At 57.8% G+C, this 22956-nt stretch overlaps 4 protein-coding genes across 4 annotated transcripts in view; 2 read left to right on the top strand and 2 right to left on the bottom strand.

Moving 5' to 3' along the window:
- NCLIV_023610 (putative vacuolar ATP synthase subunit d) overlaps positions 1 to 594 on the top strand; it is a gene marked incomplete at both ends in the record, with an annotated part of 4410 nt that extends 3816 nt beyond the window's left edge. Inside the window, one exon of the mRNA XM_003882556.1 lies at positions 471 to 594. Coding sequence (XP_003882605.1) covers positions 471 to 594 — 124 coding nt within the window. The remainder of the gene's footprint in view (positions 1 to 470) is intronic.
- Positions 595 to 2592: 1998 nt separating this feature from the next.
- Positions 2593 to 3213, bottom strand: NCLIV_023600 (conserved hypothetical protein; the record flags this gene model as incomplete). The annotated part of the gene is made up of 1 exon (XM_003882555.1): positions 2593 to 3213. The coding sequence occupies one exon, from the start codon at positions 3211 to 3213 to the stop codon at positions 2593 to 2595; it is 621 nt and encodes a 206-aa protein (XP_003882604.1).
- A 5070-nt stretch (positions 3214 to 8283) lies between these two features.
- On the top strand, positions 8284 to 13014 carry NCLIV_0235 (high mobility group (HMG) box domain-containing protein; the record flags this gene model as incomplete). Its single annotated transcript, XM_003882554.1, has 6 exons — positions 8284 to 9582; positions 9922 to 10072; positions 10334 to 10473; positions 10831 to 10952; positions 11293 to 11413; positions 12010 to 13014. The coding sequence occupies 6 exons, from the start codon at positions 8284 to 8286 to the stop codon at positions 13012 to 13014; spliced, it is 2838 nt and encodes a 945-aa protein (XP_003882603.1).
- A 3571-nt stretch (positions 13015 to 16585) lies between these two features.
- Positions 16586 to 20215, bottom strand: NCLIV_023580 (uncharacterized protein; the record flags this gene model as incomplete). The annotated part of the gene is made up of 1 exon (XM_003882553.1): positions 16586 to 20215. The coding sequence occupies one exon, from the start codon at positions 20213 to 20215 to the stop codon at positions 16586 to 16588; it is 3630 nt and encodes a 1209-aa protein (XP_003882602.1).
- Between the last annotated feature and the right edge of the window lie 2741 nt (positions 20216 to 22956).

Here is a 22956-nt window from a genome sequence, read left to right as displayed (position 1 = left end):
TACATGCTTTCACCTGTCTGTATACATGTACAGTCCTCTGAGAGTGTGCGTATACACACATATACGCCTTAATCCATGTCTACATATATAGAATTACGTATAGACGTGTGTACGTCTAGGTAAGTATGTGATATACGTGTATGTATATGCATGCATGTCTATCTATCTACATATATGTATAGGCTTGTGTGTGTCTGAGTAGAAATGCGTATATACGTGTATGTATATGCATGTATATATATATATATATACGTATATGAATAAACACCTCTCCATATATGCTCGTCTGTATACGTCTAGATGTATGTTTATGTAAAATGTGTTGGGGGGGGGGGGGCGGGGGACCAGGACCACAGGGCACGAAAAATCGCTGTGAGAGACGGGCAGGAATAAAGGGGCCCGGAGAGAATGCAGCCAGCTTTTGTCGCCGTGGACTCGCACGCCGTTTTTCGCTGTCTTGCGCATTCCAGCGGGGCACCTCCGGGCAAAACGACTTGGCGTTCCATTCTGCATGCAGGCGCTTCCGGAGGAGCTGCGAACGGCAACGCGCCCCAGTCGCTTCTCAACGATGACGACGACGATTTGCTTTTCTGACTGCATCCAAGGAACTGGCGGAGCTGTGTGCTCTGCCTGAGCAGTCGCTGTCGGAGACGCAGATTCTCTTCCTGTCGAGTTGCTCCGCCTCCGAGAGGCGGGAAGAGCGCTATGCGCGTGTGTCTCGCCGCCTGGAGCCGCGTTCGTCGCCACGCGCGAGAGCGACACGGACTGGGGACAGGTTGGAGGTGTGCATGCAGAGTCTGCGTCGGAAGCAGGGCTCGTAAACCCCCTCTGGAGTGTCGCCGTGGACCGTGCCAGCCGTAGTAGCGCGCAGTTTCTGTCTGTTTTCCGCAAAGCGAAACGCACAGCTGACTGGGAACCCAGCTGCGACACAGTGCTGGGATCTCGGTCCCCCGCAAGACGCGAAGACGGGTTTTGAGGCGAAGGCTGCACTGTCGCGTCTTTGGGCCTCGCGTTTGCGCGGGTCGCCGTGGGGAACGGGCGAAAAGGCTAGAAAAGCAGTTAGGTTCAGGTAGGGTTTCGAGCAGACTTCCATATGTGTGTCTTGTTGGCGCTGGTTTTTTGCGACGCTTCCCGGGGGCCAAGGCAGAGGGGGGGCGGAGGACTCGAAAGAGACTGTCTAGCTCCGCTAGGCAAGTGACGCGGCCGGTGTCTCAAAAGAGGGAAGCGCTCCAGTCGGTCGAGAGTGCAACGCATGCTCCCGCCCACTGGTTGTGATTTCTGGCTTCAATCTGGTAGCCTTCGCACGTGAAAACTCCGTCGCGAGGCGAGGCGTGTCCGATGTGGAGACAAGCACGGGGAGATCGGAACTTGGTTTTGGTGTCGAGCGAATTTCGCTGTGTACCTGGTTAAATCCTTTCCGAGACACATTCTACGGCGGGGCCTCACAGACGCCTCCGGTCACAGAGTGGGTAACTGTACAGCACCCTAAATTGCGAGAGAACAGCCTCCTGCTGCGAAAACGAGCTCTGGGCAGAGAGGCTGGGGTGACTGTATACACTTATCCTCGCGGCAGTGGGGACCTTTCGGGGACGCTTGGCGACAGCGTCTCAGTGTGTGTGTGCGCCGGTAAAGCGCGCGTGTTGGAACTAGCCAGAGTTTTCGCGTCCGTCACCGGCCTTCACGTATGTTGGTGCGACACCAGCGTTTCTCCGCAGCTCAGAAAGCTCGTTCTGGTCCGCGTTCCCGTCGCCCAGACGGCGCGCAAAAAACTCAATAAAAACTTGAGAACTTGTTTCCCACACGAAACGGATATATACGCATGTACAGCACAGGTTCATTGACAAAGCGGTCCGGAGCCAGCATGGCTGCTTCCCAGGGGCTCGACCGCAAAGAGCTGCCACAGAACATATTCGCTTCGACAGTATGCAGCGTACTACAAACGAAAATCGCGTTTTTAAACACTTCATTTTCTGGAAGACTCTCGGGTCCGCCCCAGAAAAAGGTCAGCCGACAAGCCCACGAGAAGGGCGGCACAAGCCTACACGGCTGTTCGCATCCACCTCCTAGACTCTGAGCGAAACCACGGGGGAAAAGGCAACAGTGCAGACTGGACCGTCGAGAGGATTCACGGAATGAATCCACGCGGAAAAACGTGAACGTCCAGCTGTCCTTGATCCTTCACACGACCGCACTGGCCCAGTTCACTCGGGGGAAAGAAGCCGCACCGCCTCGGCAAGACCGACAGTCGCGTCAGCGTCGATACCGGCGGGGGATTCAAAACCAAAAACGCTGTCCACACACACCGCAGGGTCTCGTGGGCTGGCAAAAAGGCTCTCCGTCTCCGAACGCCCGAGACGGGAGATTCAGTTTTTTTCTGTCGCCTCCAAGCTCTGCTCCGCGACAGAAAACGTGCGCGCGCCCAGGGAAAGCACGAACGCCAGAGAAACGCGGCCGCCTGCATGAGTCTTTGGAGTCGTTTCGGGCCCGAGATTCTCATCATCCCGAGGCGGAAACGCCGTTTTCTGCACGTCGAGGTCCGACGCAAGACGCCAGCCACACACACAGACCTCGCTGGGCGGTGCCCTGCGTCGATCACCACAGGCTCCTGATCACACCGATCAGCGCCGCACCCGCGATCAGTGCAAACGTCGGTTGCGCGAACGCACGTGCGGCAGAGGGCCGAATGATGATGAAAATGCTGTTGTTTGGGTTTTTGTGGTCATGCAGCTGTACGCAGATACCGCCACTTAGCGTGACGTGTTGCCCGCCGGTGGGCCAGGAGAAGGTGTAGGTCGGAAATTTGGCGCCTCGAGGCGTGTGCATCGTCCAGAAATCTGTGAGCGGAGCCGCAAAGATGAAGTACCCCGCAAGTCGAATGAGCTCGGACGTCACGCACACCATCGGCAAATTGGCCCGGACTTGGTACGCCTCCTGTTTGAAATTCGCCGGCGAGATTTCGAACCGCGACCGATCGAAAGCGGTGATGTTCAGGGTTCTGCCTTTCCGCAGGCGCACTGTGAGCGTTTCTCGCGGCCTCGTGAGTCCGTCCGAAAGATCGATAAAAACGTCGTTGAACGAGTCACTGCTCAGCGTGTAGGCAGTCGCGCCGAGCGTCGCGAGTGGCCGGGAAAGCGACGAGGCCAGGTTGGCGGGCGCGGGGAAGACGGCGGAGAACGAGGACGAGTCCGACATCGAGGACTGGCGGGCCGTCATCGCCAAGACGATAAGCGCAAAAACAGCAGGCAGGAAGAGACGGCGCCCGCGGCGCGCACACTCGAAGCGAGGAGACGCGGCAGAACCGGGGAGAGTCGAGGTCGCGCGATCGCTGACCGCCCGCGCCGTGACGCAGTTCGCCTTCGCGCAGGGTCCACCGGGGCGGGAGACACCACGTGGAGCGTCGGGCTCCACGAACCGGAAAGCTCCGGCGAAACTCGAGAGAGCAACACATTTCGGCTCCGTCCGCGTGTCTCTTGCGGCTGCAAACTGAGGGAACCCGGTCGTTCGTTCAGACAAGACCGGATTCGGTGCCGGGACTGACGCACAGGCTGCCGCCCCATTAGGGCACGGGACGCCTCTTCCTCCCACTCGGGCGCACGCCCTCGTTCTACGATAAGGAAAGTGACTCTGCACATTTACGCGTTCTGCCTGGCCCCGACTGGGGCGCCGCGCGTCGCGTAACCGTTCCCGTCGTGCTTCCCGCATTCCCGAGACACACTCCAACGCCATGGTGCCCGACCTGATCGTTGCTGTAAACCCGGCGTGGTTCTCTTGCGAACCTGGCGTTCGTCTCCAACTCTACATGTGCCGGGAACCTCTCAGATACAACAAAAAGAATTGCAGACGCACCCGGCGTTACTCTGCGCAAGTCATCCCAACATGAAAGAGGCCCGGTCGGGGAGCGCGTCCACTGACCTCTCGCGAGGCGGATACAAGGACTCTGGGCACTCGAATCCGCGACTCATTAGTCCGACAAGAACACAACTCGGTTTACGTCAATGCCTTTGCCCGCAGAGGCGCAAAAAGAGCAAGCAGCGCGCTGACGGCAGAAGATAAACAGGGGCGCCGTCTTTGTTCGGTACGCAGCAGATGCAGGCCTCTCCGTGGGTTTCCGGGACGAGCGAGTTCGACGCGAGAAAACGGGGCTAAACAGGTGTGCTTGCTCGGCAGAGTCGGCATCTGCAGGAAAATCGCCGACGGTCAGGAACCCTTTGCACGGAGGGTGGATCATTAGCGGAGGAACTTTGGAAATCCTCCGCCCAGTCGTTCTCTACACATATCCAGTCAGACGCAAAGAAGCTTGAGTATCAGCAGGGACGCCAACTGTGTTCAAGGGAAGGGTGGAGAAAATTGCGTGTCATCCGTCGTCCACACAGGCCAAGAGCGCGTTTGTGAATCGGCGAAAAGGAAAGAAGAAAGAGACAAAGCGAACCAGCGACAACACCGCACCGGGGAATGGCCTCTGTGCCTTGAGTCTTACATCGGCAAAAAAAGACCGCCAGAGAGGCTGGGCGGACGCGTGTTTGCAAAACATGCACGTCATTCCACAGGGATGTGGCGTAGCGCGTGAATCGTGCTTTTTCCCTGGAAAACCTACGCTGATCAGCGGCCCTACATGCTGGACCAGAAACACGATCCCGGGGCATGCATGCCGCACCCGTCTCAGTACGTACAGCGCCAGTCACAGGCACCGCAGCCAGGACGTGAGCTGATGTGCATGTGCGGCCAAAAAAAAATCAAAGAAAGGCGGATAAACCTGAATGGGTCGCGTTACCGCGGAGAAACGCGCCACAAGACGGGCCAATGTAGGGCGGAAGCATCTTTCTTGTCGTTTCTATCACCGACCCAGCTGCGCAGGACTGGCTAGCTCACATTGTAGTGGAACCACATACCCAATGTGTGTACGACGGGAGAAACTTTTTGGCGAACGGCTGAAGACGCGCGTCCTCGAAAAGCTCCAACCACAAGTCGAGCGCCCTGCGGTCCAACCTCGACTAACCGCGCCGAGAGTCCGGAGATGGCAACCGGGTGTGGTACAGAGCCTCAGGGCTGTGGATTTTGTTGCATGCGTCTCCAGAACAGGACCCGGGCATCACGAAACAAGCAACATCCTCACAGAGTAGAGGCCTGTTATGCGACGTGCTCGGCCGCGCCGACAGAAGACCTCACGCTCACAATAGGTTGGAAAAAGTGGTCTGGCGTCACTAGGTATACCTCCCCGAGGACCCAGAGTTTCATACACAACTGGATCAGGACAGAGGATTTGACACTTTTGGCGGTGTCTAAACCCCGCTAACGGAGCAGAGCCCCCAATCCGGATGCGGCAATCTTGTCTGTCGCGTACACACGACGGGTCGGAGCCTGACACACGCAAAGCTGAAGGCGAGCGTGGCGAACGCGATTGCACTCACGAGTCTACTGCAAAACAGCTGCCTACGCTGCTCTGCCCGTGTATGGTCTGACACCCCGTAGAACGCATCAGCTTCGTCGGGGGAAGAGAGAAGGGAAATACCCACGGTAAAAGATAACAGCTGCAGGCAGGCATCGCATCGTCAAGCAGTGGTTGGTTACGCGTGGTCGGCCACGTGTGGCAGATAAAAATCGATGGTATGAGTTCAGATTTGCCTGCTTCGTTTCCAGATACTTCGTGCACTGTCTTTTGCGGCAAGGCCGTCACCTCCTGTTCGGACTACTCCGAGGTAGATCAACGACGTTGTCGAGCTGACAGTAACCCTGTGGAGTGTTGTGCCGTGAGTTCTTTCCGCTGAATGAAGCAAGCAACAGAGAGAGGGAACCTCTCCTGTCTGAGGAGGCGGAAGGACTTCGCGTGGACGGTGACTACTGGGGAATCTTGGCAGGCTTGAACGTGGAAAAGGTCTGTCCCCTTCAAAAGGGCTGAAGTAGACTTTGTTGCCCCCAGGACGGCCTTTATCATCAATTTGTCCCACGCCCTTAAATGCCTTCGCAAACTCAGGATGCATCGATGTGAAACGGTCTTCGCTGGGCCCGCATCAGTGCTGTACTGGGATGCACAGCTGTTTTGGAGAGGGGCTGGGAAAGATATTGATGGCTCCGTTCCCTGCACAGAAAAAAATGTCTTTTTTCGAGCGTGCGTTATGGTTTTTTTACAAAAGGTGTTTGATACACTTTCTCGAGGACAAAACTGGATAGATAGGGATAGATAGAGGTGAAAAAGCTGTGATTTCGCTGCAACGGGCTGTCACTTCGTGGGTGATCTTTCGCGAGGAGAATGAGCATTCAGAGCGGTGTTATCCGCAGGCCGTACCACGGGAAGAAGGATGGCTAGGATCTGCATCAACGGATTGCGATGTTTGAGTAAGTGCACAGCCCGTGGACGAGTTGGTAGTGTATGACCTGACATGCAGTGACGGGATAAGAGCACTCGAGCGTCCACGGTTGTTGAAGATGGGAGGTGTTGTACGCCACGAATGAGTTAAGTGGGATATAGGAACTGGTGCTACAGTGGCAGACAGCCACATATGAAATATCTCCTGCGAAATGAACGGCAGCGGTGGTGGTGCGCCGTACACACTTTGTACACACCGTCTACGAACAGGTTCCGCTGCCACTCACGAACTTACGAAAGGGCTAAGAATTTCGCCCCCCGACGTTGGGTAACGAAACGGCCTCTGTTCTTGAGACAGCGGCGGAGGTTTGCCCTTCGCTGCCCTCAGGCTTCTGAATCAGACGTGCAGTCCCCGGAGTTCTTTTTAGGAGGAATGTAAAACACCGGATACAGCAGCTACTGCAATCTGTTAACTATGTGGGCATGGAAAGCGTCCTTTTTACGACGCGGGTGAAGCCCGGGAACTCGTGAGTTTCGGAGTCTTCGGCAAAGCGCTCCAAAGATAATTTTCGTCACAAGCACAGCTGGAGCTAAAGACGAGGCCTCACTTGCTCCGTACCGTGGCCGTTTATTGCTCGTCTAGCAACGGGCGCTGACTCGTCCAATGCGTAAAATCTAGTCCCGTCCAGCGACCGCAGGAGATGCTGGGTGCCAAGTCTGTACACAACGATACCGAGGCGTTGGAGGCGTTTTAAAAACTTCTTTTAAAATGTTCCGCGAGGCCCGCCAATCCCAAAGTGTGCCGCGAATGGCCGCTGCCATTCTTCTGCCGTTCAAGTTTGACGTTACAGCGCGGACGGTTGCGGAAACCAGCGCCTGACCAGATCGGCAGGCGCCTCTGCTTTTTCACCTACAGATTAACCGCCAGAGAAGAATAGATCGGCGGGGCCTGTCCGCACGGGATTGTGCGCTTTAACGTCCTCCCTCTTGTCCCCATTCAGTACCTGCCAGCACCGTGCTCTCCGTGTGTTCTTTGGCCTTTTGCGGAAAATTCTTTAAACAAGGCAACAGGAATCCTGTCTCGCGTACAAGTTGATCCGTTGCACCGTTCACATCCGAGGAGTATGTGACCTCAAAGTGCCAAACACATGGTAGAATGCTCATCGCTATCTACATACCGCCAAGATAGTATTCGCCAAGTAGACGTACCTAGTTACGTGTAAGCACAGGTACGTCGTGTTCCCGAGTATGCAGCAACGGCTAGTGCTTGACGTGAGACAGGTGGAGAGGAACGACGGAGGGTCAGCAGGATTCCGCTGATACGGTCTCGTGCGCCACACACAGCGTTGAGCCCCCAAAACAGCCAATTCCCACGACAAAAAGGGTATCTTTTCTCTCTGCCTCGTGCTGTCGAGCACGTCCCCCCCCTCCTCCCATGGAAGAGGAGTACGCGGTGATTTTAGGGCGCGTGCACGGCACTTTTCGATGGCAAGCCTGGGGCAAGTGTGTGTATCAACTGCCTTCCGCCACCATGTAGAATCCGCTTTTTTGCGCAGTTTATTTTCTTTTCGGCGACGACGGGCAAAAGTGAAACTCGTTTTTTCGCCAGCTCCTCCCTGGCACTTTTTGTAGGAGAGACTGTGCCGTCTCTGCGCCGCCAGCGCGTGATCGTCTAAGGAAGACAGGCGCATGGATCTCGTCTGCGCCCCCCCCTTGTGTGGTGGTCAGGTTGTCACGCCTTTTTTGTGAATCGCTCAAAAGAGGGATTCGGCCTCCACACACCAGAGGGAAAAGACGCGCTTTTCTCTCTGTTTTAGTTGTTGTGTTGACTGTAGAATCTTTTCTTTGCACAACGGGGAGAACGGACAGCGAACTCCGTTGACAGGACAGTGGCCATCCAGGGAGGAGTTGATTTCCACCCTGCCACAGTAGCACACACGAGAACACGGTGTGCAGCTTCTCTCTGAAAACCCGAGAGAATGCATGCTCGAAACTGCATAGCTGAGCAACCGTTGTGCAAGTCTTTGGCCGAGTCCAACTTGATTGCAGACATGGCTACCAACTGTGTGGACGAGAACTCCAAACCGTGGATGCATGCCCCGGTGAGCGGCGCCCTCTGTCCTCAGGAGGTTGTGCTCAAAGGCGCGGCGAAGGAAGGCGCGGCGAAGGAAGGCGCAGAGAAACGTGACAGCAACAAGCCTAGAGAGCAAATCCCCGAAAACGTGGGGTGCTTGTGCCCGTCAGATTCGCAAAACACTCGTGTGGTTTCTGAGTTCTCCTCTTCCGTCTCCGCTGAGGCATCGGTGGAATGCCCACCGTCGGGCGAGGGCAAGCGCAAGTCTCCACACAGAGGGTCTTTTTCTATCTCTTCTTGCTCGGAAGGAGAAACTGCATCCACGGCAACAGGCCAGCTTTCCCCGGAACCGAAGGCTTCGCCCCAGTCCCCGCCCTCATCCTCGAGAGCAGCCCTTCCGGCCAACCCGAGCCTCACAGCTACAGAGCCTGCCTGCCACTCACTTGCAACGACGCACAGCGGCGAGAAAACAGACGGCTCTTCCGCTTCTGCGTGTCGTTCGTTTTCTCAAACAACCGCGTCCGAAGCTCCTTCTCGCCTTTCTTCAGGTGTATCTACCCCCCCCGACCACCCCCCCTCTGAGCGCAGGGGGTCCGAGGAACACCCGGCGCCTCGCGACAAGGCCACGTCGTCCTCTGGGGCTGCCGTTCTCGTCTCTGGTTCTTCCGCCGACAACTCTTTCTCAGACAAGTTCGCTCCTCGCTCGTGTCTTTTAGAATCCTCCGCAAACAGGGCGCCGGCAACCGGGGCCGCCTGTGCATGTGCCGAAGCAGAGGAAACGCCGTCGCAGGACCGAGAAGCCATGTGCGTGGACGCGGAGCAGCTGAGAGCGGACGAAGGCGAGACGGCGGCAACTACCACGTGCGGGGAGTCTCCAAAGGATTCAGCAGAGAACAGAGCCTTGGGATGCCCCCCGGCCCGCGACTCGGGACTTGCTCGGTCCGCCTCGACTGCTTCACTCAACGAAGGGGAACCTGCAGGGAAGAGGGGAAAAGGGGAAGAGGGCGAAGGCGAGAGCGAAAACGTGGTGACAAGCGCACAAGCTTCACAGCCGGGAACCACTGAACAGAGCCGTCGGGATGAGGCGCCCAAATCCGGAGGCAGAGTCGACGCGAAAATGCGAGCGAAATTCAAGAGAGAGTTCGTCCGCAGCTGGGTTGACATCAACCGCGCGCCTTCCTGGCCTCCCATCAAGAAAAACAAGGTACGCCTCACCTCGGGGGAGAAGAGAGGCCTCCTCACTGCCTGGTGCAGGCGCCGGTTCTGAGCTCTTGTAAGCACGCACCAGCCCCGCGACTGCGAATTCACCCGCGACGCCTGGCTGCAGCTGAACACGTGCGTGGTTGGGCACCGGCGTTGCCTGTCCGACCCTTGAGGTTGTCGCTTGGCAGCATACCCCGTTGCGTTTTCTCGGGCGGTAACGGCAGGCATGTCCACAGGAAACTCGGGCGTTTCCGCTCCGGCTGCGCCCAGCTGTTTCTGCCGCCCACGTCCCGTGCGCTTTTCTTTGCCGGATACGTGTGTGCATGGTGCGTCTGTACAGTACCTGAGCAGCGACTGGAAACGCGTCGACCTCCGGACTGCGGCAGGCGAGATCCGCGTGGAAACGAAGAAGCATCGCCTCTTTCTAAACGATTTGTGCTTCTTATTCGATGGCGTCTACACTCAAAAGAGCACCCTCGGCAGAAAGGCGGGTAAGTGTCGGCCGTCTCGGCCTTCACTCGTCAAATACATGCAAACACGCAGGGGGAAGTTCCTTTCCTGTCTAGGGCGTCCCAACGTCACAGATGCAGACAATGCGCACAATGTGCACAGTGTACATACAGCCACATGCAGTGTCTCTGCTCAAAACCGTGTGTCCGACTTCGTGGTGTCTGCGTCCCTGCGTAGATGTCGGGAAACGCAGAGTTTCGCAAATCCTTGCATCGAGTCATGCACACGTGGTCTCTTTATAGGACTCGGTCTCTTCTGCGAACGCCCTGAGGGCCTGCACAAGGGTCAAATTATCACAGAATTCGTCGGCTGGCTGGTCGATCGAGACTTGGCTGAAAGTTACAGGAAGCAGCGAACAGCCTCCCACATCGTTGCCGTGCAGGTGAGCTTTGGACTCTTGGAACACACAAAAACGCGTGAGACCTAGTTGAAAACACTTCATGCAGAAGACACCAACTGCGAAACCGCACTGGAGGGCGTTTCTTGTCCCACTGCTGATCTACTCAATTGTCGATCCCTCTATCCACATCTGTACTGTATCTTTGTGGGTACACGTTTCCGTGTGAAAGTGTGATAGCGGAAAACGTGAAGAGGTTTCTCAAGTTTTTCCCTCCTCTGACAGTTCCTTGCTGCCTGTACGCGGTGCGCCTCGACATGGCGTGGCCTTTCTCTCGCGTTTCATGAATCGGGGTTTGCCTGCGCGGCCGAGTGCCGTGCGTCTCCTTTCCACTTTCTTCAGAAAGGCTTTTTGTACATCGATGGAGCCAAGGAGCCCGCGTACGGCATGGGCGGCGGAAGCTTCGCGAATGACGGCAGCGAGTTCCTTGGAGGGCCGGGAAACAATGCGCAGTTCTACCACTGGTGAGGTCCGCGGGTCCCCACGATGCTTCCATGCATCTTTGCGCTGGTATCTGTGGCATTCGAGACTGGCAGGCCTATTTCACATACATCTGTATGTTTATATATGTACGTGGATATGCGTCAATATCAACTGACAAGCACATGCGTGGAGCGAGAAAGGGGCTACCAACAAAGCTGCTGCGCTGTCGAGAAGAACTTTCTTCCCTTTTTGACGCGCCCCGGATGGATGTGGAATCGCGCGCCTGCGTCCAGGACCCCAGATCCCTTCTTCCGCGTCGCGATTGCCGCCCCTCTAGCTTTGCGTGTCTCCACGTGCGCATGCATATCTTTTTTGTGTTAGGTTCGACGACGAGTTGGGGAGAACGAGGGTTTTTCTGCGAGCGACTGCTGACATCAAGAATGGAGAAGAGATTTTTGTCCCCTACCACAAAACCTACTGGGTTGACAACTTTGAAGAGCAGGTGAGAGACGAACTTCTCCGAATGCCCGCCACCACTCACCGGTACAAGCTCGCTGCACATTTCTTTGCATGCATTCAGGCCGAGTGCCGCACGTGAACAGCTGTCAGCGAATGTTAGGGCTAGTATATACACACCAGCACTTTTTTGCATGCATGCGTGCGTGAAAGTATTCTGGTGTTACGGAAGGGTCGTGAGGACACCGCGTGAAACCGCGGGTGGCAGATTCGCGTGTGGTGGTGTCTGTGCGAGGGATAGAAACGGCTTTGCTTCACAGTTTGGACTTGTTTTAACTGTGGCCTGTCAGTTTCGTTCCCGCATACTGGCATTCGCCCCTCCTCCCTGTCATTTGCGACCCAAGAGTCCTTAGAAAATCTTCGGACCAGAGTCAGGAGCGAAGGAACTTCGAAAGAGCGGCGTTGGTGCGCGTTTGGCTGCTCCTTGCCAGGGATGCGCAGAGCCCTTTCAGGGGAGGAATTTCCTCCCCTGAAGAGCCAAGAATGAGAAAGAGCGCGGGCTTTTGCAGCGCCCGCCTAAAAGCACCTTCGCATATGCGTCGACGCATGTCTTCCTCTGTTCTTTGAATGTCTGTTTTTCAGGCCGAGAATTGCCCGGACGCCTTCAAGCAGCGGAAGCTGGAGCAGCTCCGGCGCCGCTACAAAAATCCGGAATTTGTGCACATTCCTCATCGAGAAGAGGTAGCGCTGCGCGAGAAGGAAGCGGCAGAGAGGAAGAAGCGAGAGAAGGAAGAAAGCGAGAAGAAGAAGAGAGAAGCCGCGAAGCAGCCGAGGTGTCCCGTCAAGCGACCGTGCTCCGCGTACCTCCTCTATTCCGTCGCGCGGCGGAAGGAGCTCATGAAGACGTGCGGCATCTCTGCAAAAGGCGAAGAGCCGTCGGAAGATGCAAAGCCGGCGGGCGAAAATGGAGACTCTGGGCGAGGCGAGGAAGCGGGGGACTCTGGCGGAAGGAAACGGCGCGGCTCCACGCTCCCACGTCCGTCGACGTCGGGTGCGGCCCCGTCCGCCGAAGCGTCAGCCGCCAATGGGTGCTCGGGATCGGCTAATAAACGGAGAAGATCCGCGAAAGAGGAGGCGCGTTCCCAAGACGAAGGAGCAAAGGACGCGGGGTCGGCCCCGGGTTCCAGGCGTGCCGCTGCGCGCCCGTCCGCCAGTCCTGGCGACGAGACGGCTCGCAGGCTGGCCAGCTGGCTAGCCAAGGACTCGCCGAACTTGCGGGGCGTGTGTGCAGAGCTGACGCGGGAGATTGCCCGAGAGTGGGGGGCCTTGAGTCCCGAGCAGAAGAAGCCCTGGGAACAGGTCGCGGAGAAGGAGAAGGCGCGCTACGTCAAGGCAGTCCAGGCGTGGAAGGAGAAGTTGAAGAAGGGCGGGAAGCTCGAGAAGAAGGGGCGAAAACGAAAGACAGCCTCCGCGGGCCCGAGAAAGGAGCGGAGCTCCGAAGAGGGAGCGAAATCAGGCGACAAGACCAAGGCCGAACAAGAGACAACCCGCCCCGCCGAGGAGTCGCCGGAGAAAGGGAAGCGGGATGACAACGGATGGACACAGGGCGAGGAGACAGGCAGATGCGAGACGGCAAAGGAGCGATGAAGAGCGCACGCACGACAGCTGAGCGGCTGGCGGCAAGAAGCGCAGCAGAGACAAAAAAGAGCGGGCTATGAAGAAGAGAGCATATACGGAGAAATCACGAAACGGAGACTCGGCGTGAACTCCTAGCTGCACTGGAGAAAAGTGGAAAGTGTGTTTTTGCGTTCTCCCTGTTGCTCGAAGTCATCGCACACACTGCCAACGTGCGAGTCTCTCGTGTGTAACGCAGCATTTTCGTCGGATTCTCTGCGCGTTCGCTCTCTCCACGGTGGAGCTACACCTGAAACCCAGTTACAGTCGAGTTCGCTGGCTTTCCGGTCTTCGCGCGGACGGCGTGGCGTGGGCGTGCCTCTTCTTAAAGCGGGTCCCCTCTCCGCCACAAAGGATTCGCCTGATGCGGAGGAACACCTCTGCGTATTCGTGTAGATGTCCAAATGTACACTTGAACGCATTTTGAAACACATTGGTCTTGTTGAGAAAGTGAGGGGTCGTGCGGTTTTGCGAGTAGCGAAGGATGCGTCTAGCGTTGCTCAGTCTCCGAATCTGTGCTCGCGTCGGATTCCTACGAGCTCCTGGTTTGGTGAAAGGGGCGTCCCATGGCGGTCCAGAATGGGATATGGAGACCGACAAGACCCGCCTTGCTGTCTGAGGAGCGAGATGAAGCTCTTGAATGCGAGAGGCGTCTCTCTGGAAACCCGGGAGGCGGAAAACCAAGGAGCGAACACAGAGGACCGTTTCCCTGTCACTCTCGCCACGACAGGCCTTGGGCTCTTCACAGCGAAGTTGGGTATCTCTGCTGTAAGGAAGCGCGATGACGCTTCGCGGACGGAACGCTAAAGAATGATCGAGAGTCTGAGAACCGCGGAGCTTCGCATTTGTGTTTCGGGTGCAAAAACTGCAATGCATTGGCTGCCTGATGGACAAAACGTTTCACTTCCTTGTTCTCTAAGGATGACTTGCCTGTAGCGCGTTCTTGTTCTATCCCAGTCTTGAGTGCAGTTGAGAGGAAGCACGGAAAAGTGCACTCTCAGCTTTGCATTTTCCCTCGATTGTCGATTCCTCAAGTCGCTCTAACGCGCTCGGGAGACAGAAGGTGCGCCGTTGAGGGGTTTTTGCGAAAGAGAGAGTTCGATAGCGGGCACGACTGTGGGTGTCTTGGACTTTCTTCCTTCGTCGCTCCTCTCGCGCGAGACAGAGGAACGGAACGAAAGGAAACAGAACTGCGCTTCCTGAAGGTTCATTTTTCCCCTGTCGTGGCAATCACTTTCTTTGCATTTTCACTGCGTAGATTCAGCGTTTCGATAATCAGGGATTGGGCGTGGGAAGAAAATCGATTTTCTCTTGAATGGATATGCTGCCAATTTTCTTGACGCCTCTTACCGTCAAAGCAACATGTGGGATTTCAAAGAGAAAATTGTCCTTACAGCGTTTTTTCGTTCCTTTTCGTAGAGAAAGGGGGTATTCTTTCTATCGAGAGTCTCGGGTTTAGCGTTTTTCTGCAGAATGTAATTTGTGACGTGGAGATCCACCGGTCGGTGGTACACTCGCGACTTGTCCCCATTCCGTGTGGCCAGAAATCGCTCTGTTTCATCCACCTTCCCCAGGCAACCACGTGACAATCTATTCTTGTCCTCACGAGTGAAGAACTTTTATTTCCTCACTCTGATGAGCTTCCCGGCCGTCAGGCGAAGATACCCCCGTAAATTTCGACTGTTAAGGCCACTTCCGGTGACTACTCTTCGCGCGTGGCATCCACACGCCTTGTTCAGCGCGACAAAACAGATCTTACTCCCACGCTTCACGGTTTGCACCAAGAACCTCCACCGCAAATTGATGTAAAAACATATTCATAAGGGTATGCCTGTCCTTTTTTCCTGTCAAGTGTTACTGAACAGAAGGGTTTTCCCGCCAGATTACGAGAACCACCGCAAACGAACCTCGACAATGGGAACTCTCCCTTCAGGGCCGTGACCCCAGGTGTTATTTCGCACAGCACACACTCCGAGGGATTCGTGCAGAAATAGCAGAAACCGCAATTGCTACCAGGACAGGGCATTGCTCAAAGTTGATGGTGATACGCCCATACGTCTTTCTAAGCGACAAGGACAGTCCTCTACTTTTCCACAGTGCAGTTTAACCACGTAGGATACCGCGGCCTCCTTCGGCTTCGTGCAAATGGCGTGCCGGGATGTCTCCTGCCTCCAGAGGCCTAAATTGACGAGCCACGGTTTCTCAAAAATCGCCATGCTGCGCTATTCTACGTGTCTCATTCCGAAAATCAGCCAGAACGCAAAGCAGACACGGGACTGCCGCTCACAGAATGCCACCCCTTACAGCCGGGAGGACTCGTGTTTTTTTTTACGACCGGTGATCTTGTTCACGAGCAGATCAAAAATGTGTGCCGATCTAGTGTGACATCCGAATGGGGGTTCGTCGGGCTGCGTGTTGCTTGTCTTTAGACTTTTGATCGCGTTTACCCGTCGGCTGTGGAACCTCCTGAGGGCACACGTCCACGCCAGATGGGAAACTGGGGAAAAAAAACTGCCGCTGCGGTGGAACCAGTTGACGAGGCTCGCCCTGGAAGCGTACAGGAGTATTACGCGTCCGCTTACAGACGAAACAAAGTTAAATAGTGTGCTGAACAATTTTTCTGGAAATGCATAAATTGAACAATTTGAACGCTTCGCGAAGCCCACCTGGAACTTCAAAAAAGACCAGAAAGGACGAGCGACGCAATCACATAGTTAACACTTACCAAAGGCGACAAGTGTTCGCTTTACACCTACAGCGGTGAAACCGGAAAAGGACAAAAGCAGCGCCATCGCGAGGAGGCGGACAAGCAAGGAAGAACAGGGGAAAAACCCAACGGGGAGAGGGGGAACAAGCGAATGAAAAAAATGCAGGAAAAAGACAGTTTCCGGGCCACGAGAGCGAACTTGGGCTATCTGGCAGACTTCCCGGACTACGCCCCAGCACACAAAACTCGACTTGCTGCGCCCCTGCCTATGCCACAAATTCTGTTTTTCAGTCTGCGGGACTTGCGATGAGTCGCGACGGGATGACACAACAGGGATCCTGTCTCTTCACATAAACCAACCACGGAAACTGCTCGCAAAACAAGCGCAGCAAACTTTGCTGCGGATAACCGCGCGTCACACGAAAGTGCGAAGCTAACAAGACGCAAAACTCCACGCCAACGCGCTGTATGTACACTCGACGCTCCGCGCAGGGGCGACAACCCTTTCCCTGACACACGAACAAAACCGAGGATTCTCACACGAAACGGAGACCAAGGAGAGAAGCCACATTCCTTCCTTGCTTCACAAAGAGACTCCGCCTCCAGCCCCTCACACCAACGTTATTTTTCCCCCACAACCGTGTACTTCTCAGTCTGCAGGGAAGCGCCGCGGGCGTCCAGAGGCCGGGTGTGCCTCCCGCGCGCTGGTGGCTCCCCGTTGAACGCCGCCCTTCCCGCTGTTCGGAAACCTGGAACGTTTTTGTTGATTTTCGCGTGTACAGGCCCCTGTCGCTTTGCTCTGCGCTTTTTTCTACGTTCCTCGTTCATGCCGGATTCTCAGTGTCTCTGCGGCGCGGGAGGAGCCTGCTCGTTCTCCTGCGTGTTTCTGCCGAACGGGCCGTTGCCCACCACGGCGCGGTTGGCAACCAAGGGGGACGTGAAGAGGATATCCAGAGGCAGCCACCGTTTCAGGTGATCGTGCGTCAGGAGGCCCGCCACAATGCGTTTGACCTCGGGGTTCGTGATGTCGCCTCCGGGGCAGCTGGAGAGGTCGATCTTCGCCTGGGTTCGTCTGAGGAGTTCTTCCAGGTACTGGGCGACGGCAACCGGTCCGTTGTTCCACAGCGCGTTGGGGACGCGGAAGGGCGTCTCGCCGCACCACAGCTCGATGATGGCGACGCCGAGAGACCACGCATCTGTCGCCATCGTGGGCGAGAACTTCTTCTCTTGGGTGGCCCAGCAGGCGAGGTGTTCGGGGCTCAGGAACGGCAGCGCGCCGAATTCGCAGCTGCTCGGCTCCACGTCGGCTCCGATGATCTTTTCGCTGGTGGTCAGGTCGCCGAGGTACACGTGGCCGTGGTTGTCGAGGAGGAAGTGCTCGAGCTTCAGGTCCAGGTGGACGACTCCGCGGGCGTGAAGCCGCGCGACTGCCCCGAGCATCTGCCGAACCGCCTCGACCTTGACTTCTTCAGGCAGGTGGTACTGCTCGACGACTTCCCGCAGGTCGCACGCCGCCAGAGGGTAGAGCGCCGCAATGTTGGTCGCGTGCTCGTCGCCGCGGATCAGCGTCACCTTGGGCAGCGACGAGACTTCGCCGACCGCGATCGGCAGCGCGATGCGCTCCGTGAAGAAGAGGTCCGGCACGCGCTCGTTCTCGGCCAGAAGAATCCTCCCCGCGTGCAGCTCCAGCTCCTGGGCCTCTGCGCAGACGCCGTGCACCGTTCGCTGCCACGCGCCGACTCCGTCGCCCGCCAAGCGCTCTGCGGGGAACCGCGAGACGAGGCCGGCCCGCTCCCGCTCACTCAGCTGCGTCAGATGCAGCCGGAGGCCCCAGCGTTTGCGGCCCTCCCAAACTTCAAAGAGCAGCGTCCCGCCGCCGTACTTGAGGAATCTGCCCCGCTTCAGAGTCTTTGGCTCGAACGGCTGGCCGCGCGTGGGCTGGAGCGTGAACATGGAGCCGTGCGGGAAGAGTCGCTCAAACGAGGAGACGACCTGGCCGGTCTTGTGGACGCGGTTGTCAACGTCGATCGTCGGCGCCTCCCTGGCGAACGCGACTTCTCGCGCCGCGCCCCCCAACAGCTGCACGGCTCGCGCGTTCTCCAGCAGCGCCGCGGGCTCCGGGAACAGCAGCCCGCGACGCGGCCAGGGCCCCGCAGGGACAACCACCGGCGGCCCCGGGACGAGCCAGGCGTGGCCGCCGCTGCGGTAGCCGCCTCGGTCCTCGAAGGTCAACCTGGCACTCATCGCCTCCAACGCCCTGCGCTTCTCAACTTCTTGCGCCACGCGGTCGAACCGACGCGTGAGCCCCGGCGCAGCATCCCGGTCGCGCGCCGAAGGGTTCTCGCCCGGTTTGCCTGCTCCACGCGCCGCCTCCGCCAGCTGCTCAGAAACGACCGCGTCCTGGCCCCGCGGCGAGGCCGCTCGGCGGTCCAGCCGAAGCATGTCTTCCGCCTCCGCGTTCGAACCCCCGCTGGCTTCCGAGCCCGCGTCCCACATGCCCTTGCCGCTCTTGCGTCTACGACGCGGCCGCTCCTCGCCGCTCCACTCGCTGCGGCCTCGCCTGCGTGCTGGGTCTCTGTCGCCCGCGTCTGGGCGTGCGGTCGCCGAGATGGACAGCCGGAGGCTCTCGTCCACGTCGCCAGCTGCGTCGCCGAACTCGGCGACATCCACGTTGTTCTCGGCGTCGAACTCGCTGAACGCGGGCCCGAAGGGGCCGCGCACAGGCCGGTCGAAGAAGCCGCGCCGTCGTGGCGCAGAAAAACTCTCAGTCTCTGCCGTCACGCTGCCTGCCTGGCGCCTCGCGAACCCGCGGTAGCGGCCCTCGGGATCGTAGACCGTCGACCCGTCGCTGGACATCCCCGCCTCGCCGTCGCCCCACTGGCTGCGGTCGTTCTGGAGAATCACGACGTCTTCTTCGCCGGATGCCCCGCGTCTGCTGAGGCGGTGCCTCGGGCGCTGCGAAGACGAGAGGGGGGCGAACGCAGAGACGGAACCCTGCGACAGACTCTTCCTGTACATGGAGTTCTCCGACATGCGCGTCGACTCGTCCCACTGCGTCTCTGCGTCGCGGCGTCTTAGCCCGCCGCCCTCATTGTCGAGTTCGCCTGCGTCGGTCGTCGAACGCCACTCGCCCTCGAACGGCCGCATCGCGCCTGCAGCCGCCTCCATGTCCTTCAACTCGTCCAGTCTCTCCGTCGCGGCCCCGCCCAACTGCGGGTTTGCTTCACCGAGCTGTCTTTCGCCCGGCAGCTGCGCGCCACCGTGCAAGTCCGCGGGCTCTTCCCCCGCGTTCTCGACTTTCCCCTCCGTCTCCTCACCTGTTGTGTGCCTCTGGTAGGCGCCTTCATGCGGGCCTTCGCCAGGGCTGTACTGCGCCGGGTTGCCTGCCGCTGCGAAGGATGAGTAGCGCGCCTCGTGCGCGTCAGTTTGCGGTGCGGAGCCGGAACCCCTGAAGAAGGACGAGCGCGACGGGAGGTCCAAACCCGTGGACAGGATATCGGCCACGTGCAACGTGTTCGGCGCGGCTCCATGAGTTGCTTTGAGAGTCTCCGCCTTCGCGAGAGCGTTCGCGCTCGCCGTGCCGTAGTGCAGCGCGTCCGTCGGAGCGCGGTCGCTGTCTGGAAAGGTGTCCGACAGGGTCGGAAGGACCAGCTGAGGCTCGATGGTTTCTGGAATCTCGAGCGTCGGCGCCTGGGGGAACGGGACCGAGGTGGACGGTTCCTGCGAAAACGACGGAGCAGCCTCTGGGGTCGGAATCCCGCTCGCGACCAGAAGCTCGCGCTCCGGCTTGGACGTTTCCGTCGAGGCGCGCGAGGTTTTGGAGGCGTCGTCGGCCGAACGTTTTGTGGATTTCTTCTTCCTCCTCCTCGTCTTCGACGTCTTTTTTCCCCTTTTCCTGCGGGACTTGGAGTCGCGCTTGGTTTTCTTTGTGGTCTTTTTGGGGACTCGGTCGGAACTGCTCTTGGACGCAGTCGACGGCAACTCGCCCGAAGAACGGGACTCGTGCGCCGACTCTCTGCCTTGGCGAGATCCGCGCGACGTCGTTCTCCTGCCGGACCTCTCGGCCGCCGCTGATCCCGTGTCCTCCGGACTCTCTGAAGATTTCGAAGACCGAGAGGTGCGCTTCTTCTTGGTTGTCTTCTTCCCCTTCTTCGTCTGTTTGCTCGCCTTCTTGGACGAGGCCTTCAAGGGGGCGACCTCGCTGGAGGAACTCGGCTCCGACGCTTTCCTCTCGCGTTCGCTGGCGACTTGCTCAGTTCCTGCGTCGGCAGGCGCATCCTCGTCAGCCGCGGCCAAGGCGAAGCTCGGCGCCGGACTCGGGGAAACGTTGCTGGGAGAAGAGACAGAGAAAGCCAGCAGAGCGACGGAGCAGAGAAGAAGCGGCAGCGCGAAGCGCCGGGAGGAGGAAACGCCGGCGGCCCTCGAGGCGGCGCTGCGCCACGCAGGCGCGTCCAGGCCGGCTGTCATTTCGTTTTGTCGGGGGCCGCGAGAGAAGAAAGGGAAACGTCGACAGGCAGACCGCCCGGTCGACCGGGCTTTCGAAGGCGTGCCCCAGGGGAGACGAAGAGAACGGGGGCGGAGCGACACAGAGCGACTGGGGAAGCGACAGGGCGCTCGTTTTTTGCATCTGAGGGGGGGACTGCCGGGGAAGGCAGGAAAAGTCGTGGAAAACGCCTGACTCCTTTCCGAGCAGGGTACACCACAAAAAGAATCCTTTCAACTGCGTCTCTGCACGCGACCGCTCCCGGCGCGTCGACTGCAGATAAACGGTTCCGCCCGAGCCCGAGAGATAAAGCGCTGCACGTCAGAGCGGACCCCGCCTCCTCGGCACGCCGCGATAGCCCTAGGGTTACGTGGTGTGTCTTTTTGCACTGGCCGACGCGTCGGTTCAGACCTACGCGAAAAACAGTTCACAGATGCAAAGAGCTGCTCGGGGGAAAACGCGCAGAAAGATCGGCAGAACCCGCGAACAGCGCCGCAACCCGCTCTCATGCACGGTTGCGCACAAACCACGCACGCGTCCAACCCCGGGGCCCAGATGCGATCGCAAAGCGTGTGTGCTTGTTCCTCTGTCGATATGCCCCGGCGCGAGGAAGAGGAGAGGGCTAGCATGTCTCTCGAACTGTTCTTTTGTTTCCGAGTCTCTGTCAACGAAAACGGCAGGCGGAAGAGGGGAGACCAGAGAGCGTTTTTGCCGCGGCAGGACTTTCTCTTCTCCCCCCTCTCGCGTACCGACTCTCCCCATCCTTTTCGCGCGAATACGGCAGAAAACGAGGCACGAGCAGAGCGGGTCACGCAGCACGTAGAGCGAGGTCGCGGGGTCAAGGAGAGTTCGCAACTGCGCAGCAGATCTAGAGGGAGGAGGAGAACGGGTGGCCGCCAGCGCGTATTCGCTTCTGGGAAATCCTCGCTTTTTGCCGACGGAAAACGCACAAAACAAAGCAGAACCCGACACTCACGTCGAAACACCTGGGGCGGCTCTCTCTCTCCCCACGCGCGCGGCGGGTTGTGCGTCCGCGCGTTTTGCTTCGAAAAACCGGTTCCTCTTTGTCGACAGGTGAGTCTGCTGTTGTGATCGCGTCTGCCGTGAGCAGCACGCACCGATGTGGAGGGAACGGACTGCGCGGGAATCGGAAACTTCGAGGCAGCACACCGACTGAATCTTGGGCCTTTCTCTGCAGACGACGGTGGCGCGTGGCAGGAAGCAACATTAAAGCGATAAAAAACTGGAACCTCTCAGTGCCTCATCGCGATTTTGGGGTGAATCCAAAGAACGATAGCGTGCTTGCGTCTGAGGAAATCAACGAGACCCCGAAACGCCGGACTGCAGTTGGAAACAATTGGAAAAAACACCCTTTCAGTGGCGCAGTTTGGGTAGAGACACAGACGGCGCTCGAGGTGGGCATTCGGCACAGTGGAAGATCCGCTCGTTTCAGTTTCTTTCTTTTCTGGAGAAGAGGAGCCTGCCGCCTTCACACGAAACAAAAGAGCCAAAACAAAAACGCTTCTTCAGAAAAACACTTCCGGTTCGCTGCTGCCGTCTCCTGCTTTGGCCAACCGAATTTTGCGAGACGTCTCTCCGCAAGGCATCTCTGGGATCGATCTCGCCTCATGTCTCGCGTTCGGCTCGAATCTACGGAAAGCGAGCCGTAAAGTTCGTTGTCTGGTGGCGCGTTTTCCCCCCAAACGCGGACATTTACGCCACTGACACACTCCAGCTTTTCACCCTGGCTCTTTCACGGTTTGCTCTAGGAAAAAAAGTCTCAGAAAACGCGACAAGTGCACTTTAACAGACTCCACCTGGGTCAGACCGGAACGGGTTCCCAGCGGTCTTGTGTTTTTTGCGTGGCGTCCCTATCTGTATTGTTGAAAAGTGGGAACTAGGCAAACAGAACTTCAGAGCTCAGGCAGAGGCGCCTGATGCCCAGTGGGCTCTCTCCAGAGGACTCCCTTGGCTTCGTCCAGTCCCCAAAATCCCAGTTCTCCTTTCAGGTCCCTCTCAATCTCGAGCGTAGTTCCGCGCCCCGACCAGTCTCGCGCCGGTGTGGTGATGCCTCACACATCATTCGACTTCCAACTTCTCGCTGACACAAGATGCATGGATTGAGAGCAGAGAGCCGGACGCATACCCGTCATCTCTGAACTTCAAAAGACAAAACCCTAGAGAGCTTTCGGAGCTCTGTCGGCTCCTCGCCCCTCCTGAAAAGAGAGACAAAACAAGGAAGGAAAAGGCTTGGGCTTTCCCTCGCCCCTTTGAGGACTTGCGAGAAAGAGAGTCATCGAGAGTTCTGCGCTGAGCGAGGTGACTGGAAGCATTTCCTCGATTGTGCCTGGCCCGCGAGAGAGTACGGTTTTGCCGCGCATCGCTGACAACGAAAATGCCCTAGCTTTCCTCTTGCGTACTCACTCTTTGACGGTCTGTGCTTGAACAGTGGTCTGACTTCCGTTCCAGCAGCTGTACGCCACTAATGCACTGTGAAGCCTCTCGGGTCCCCCGTCCGCTCCCCCGGACACCCATCGAAACGTAAACATCTATACACACGTCTGCCCGCCTTTTTTTGGGGATTTCGCAGAGCGCTTCAATTGACTATCCACGGCTTCATTCTCGCGCATACATATTGACATGCATATGCATGGGGAAACGTCTGCGCTGTTTTTTGTGGGGGTCATCGGCTGCGTCGTTGCGCCGTGCCTGTCCATCGTAGGGC

The sequence above is a fragment of the Neospora caninum genome, chromosome VIIa (genome assembly GCF_000208865.1).
Source record: "Neospora caninum Liverpool complete genome, chromosome VIIa".
Taxonomy (NCBI): Eukaryota; Apicomplexa; class Conoidasida; order Eucoccidiorida; family Sarcocystidae; genus Neospora; species Neospora caninum.
This window is presented reverse-complemented; position numbering and strand designations above follow the sequence as displayed.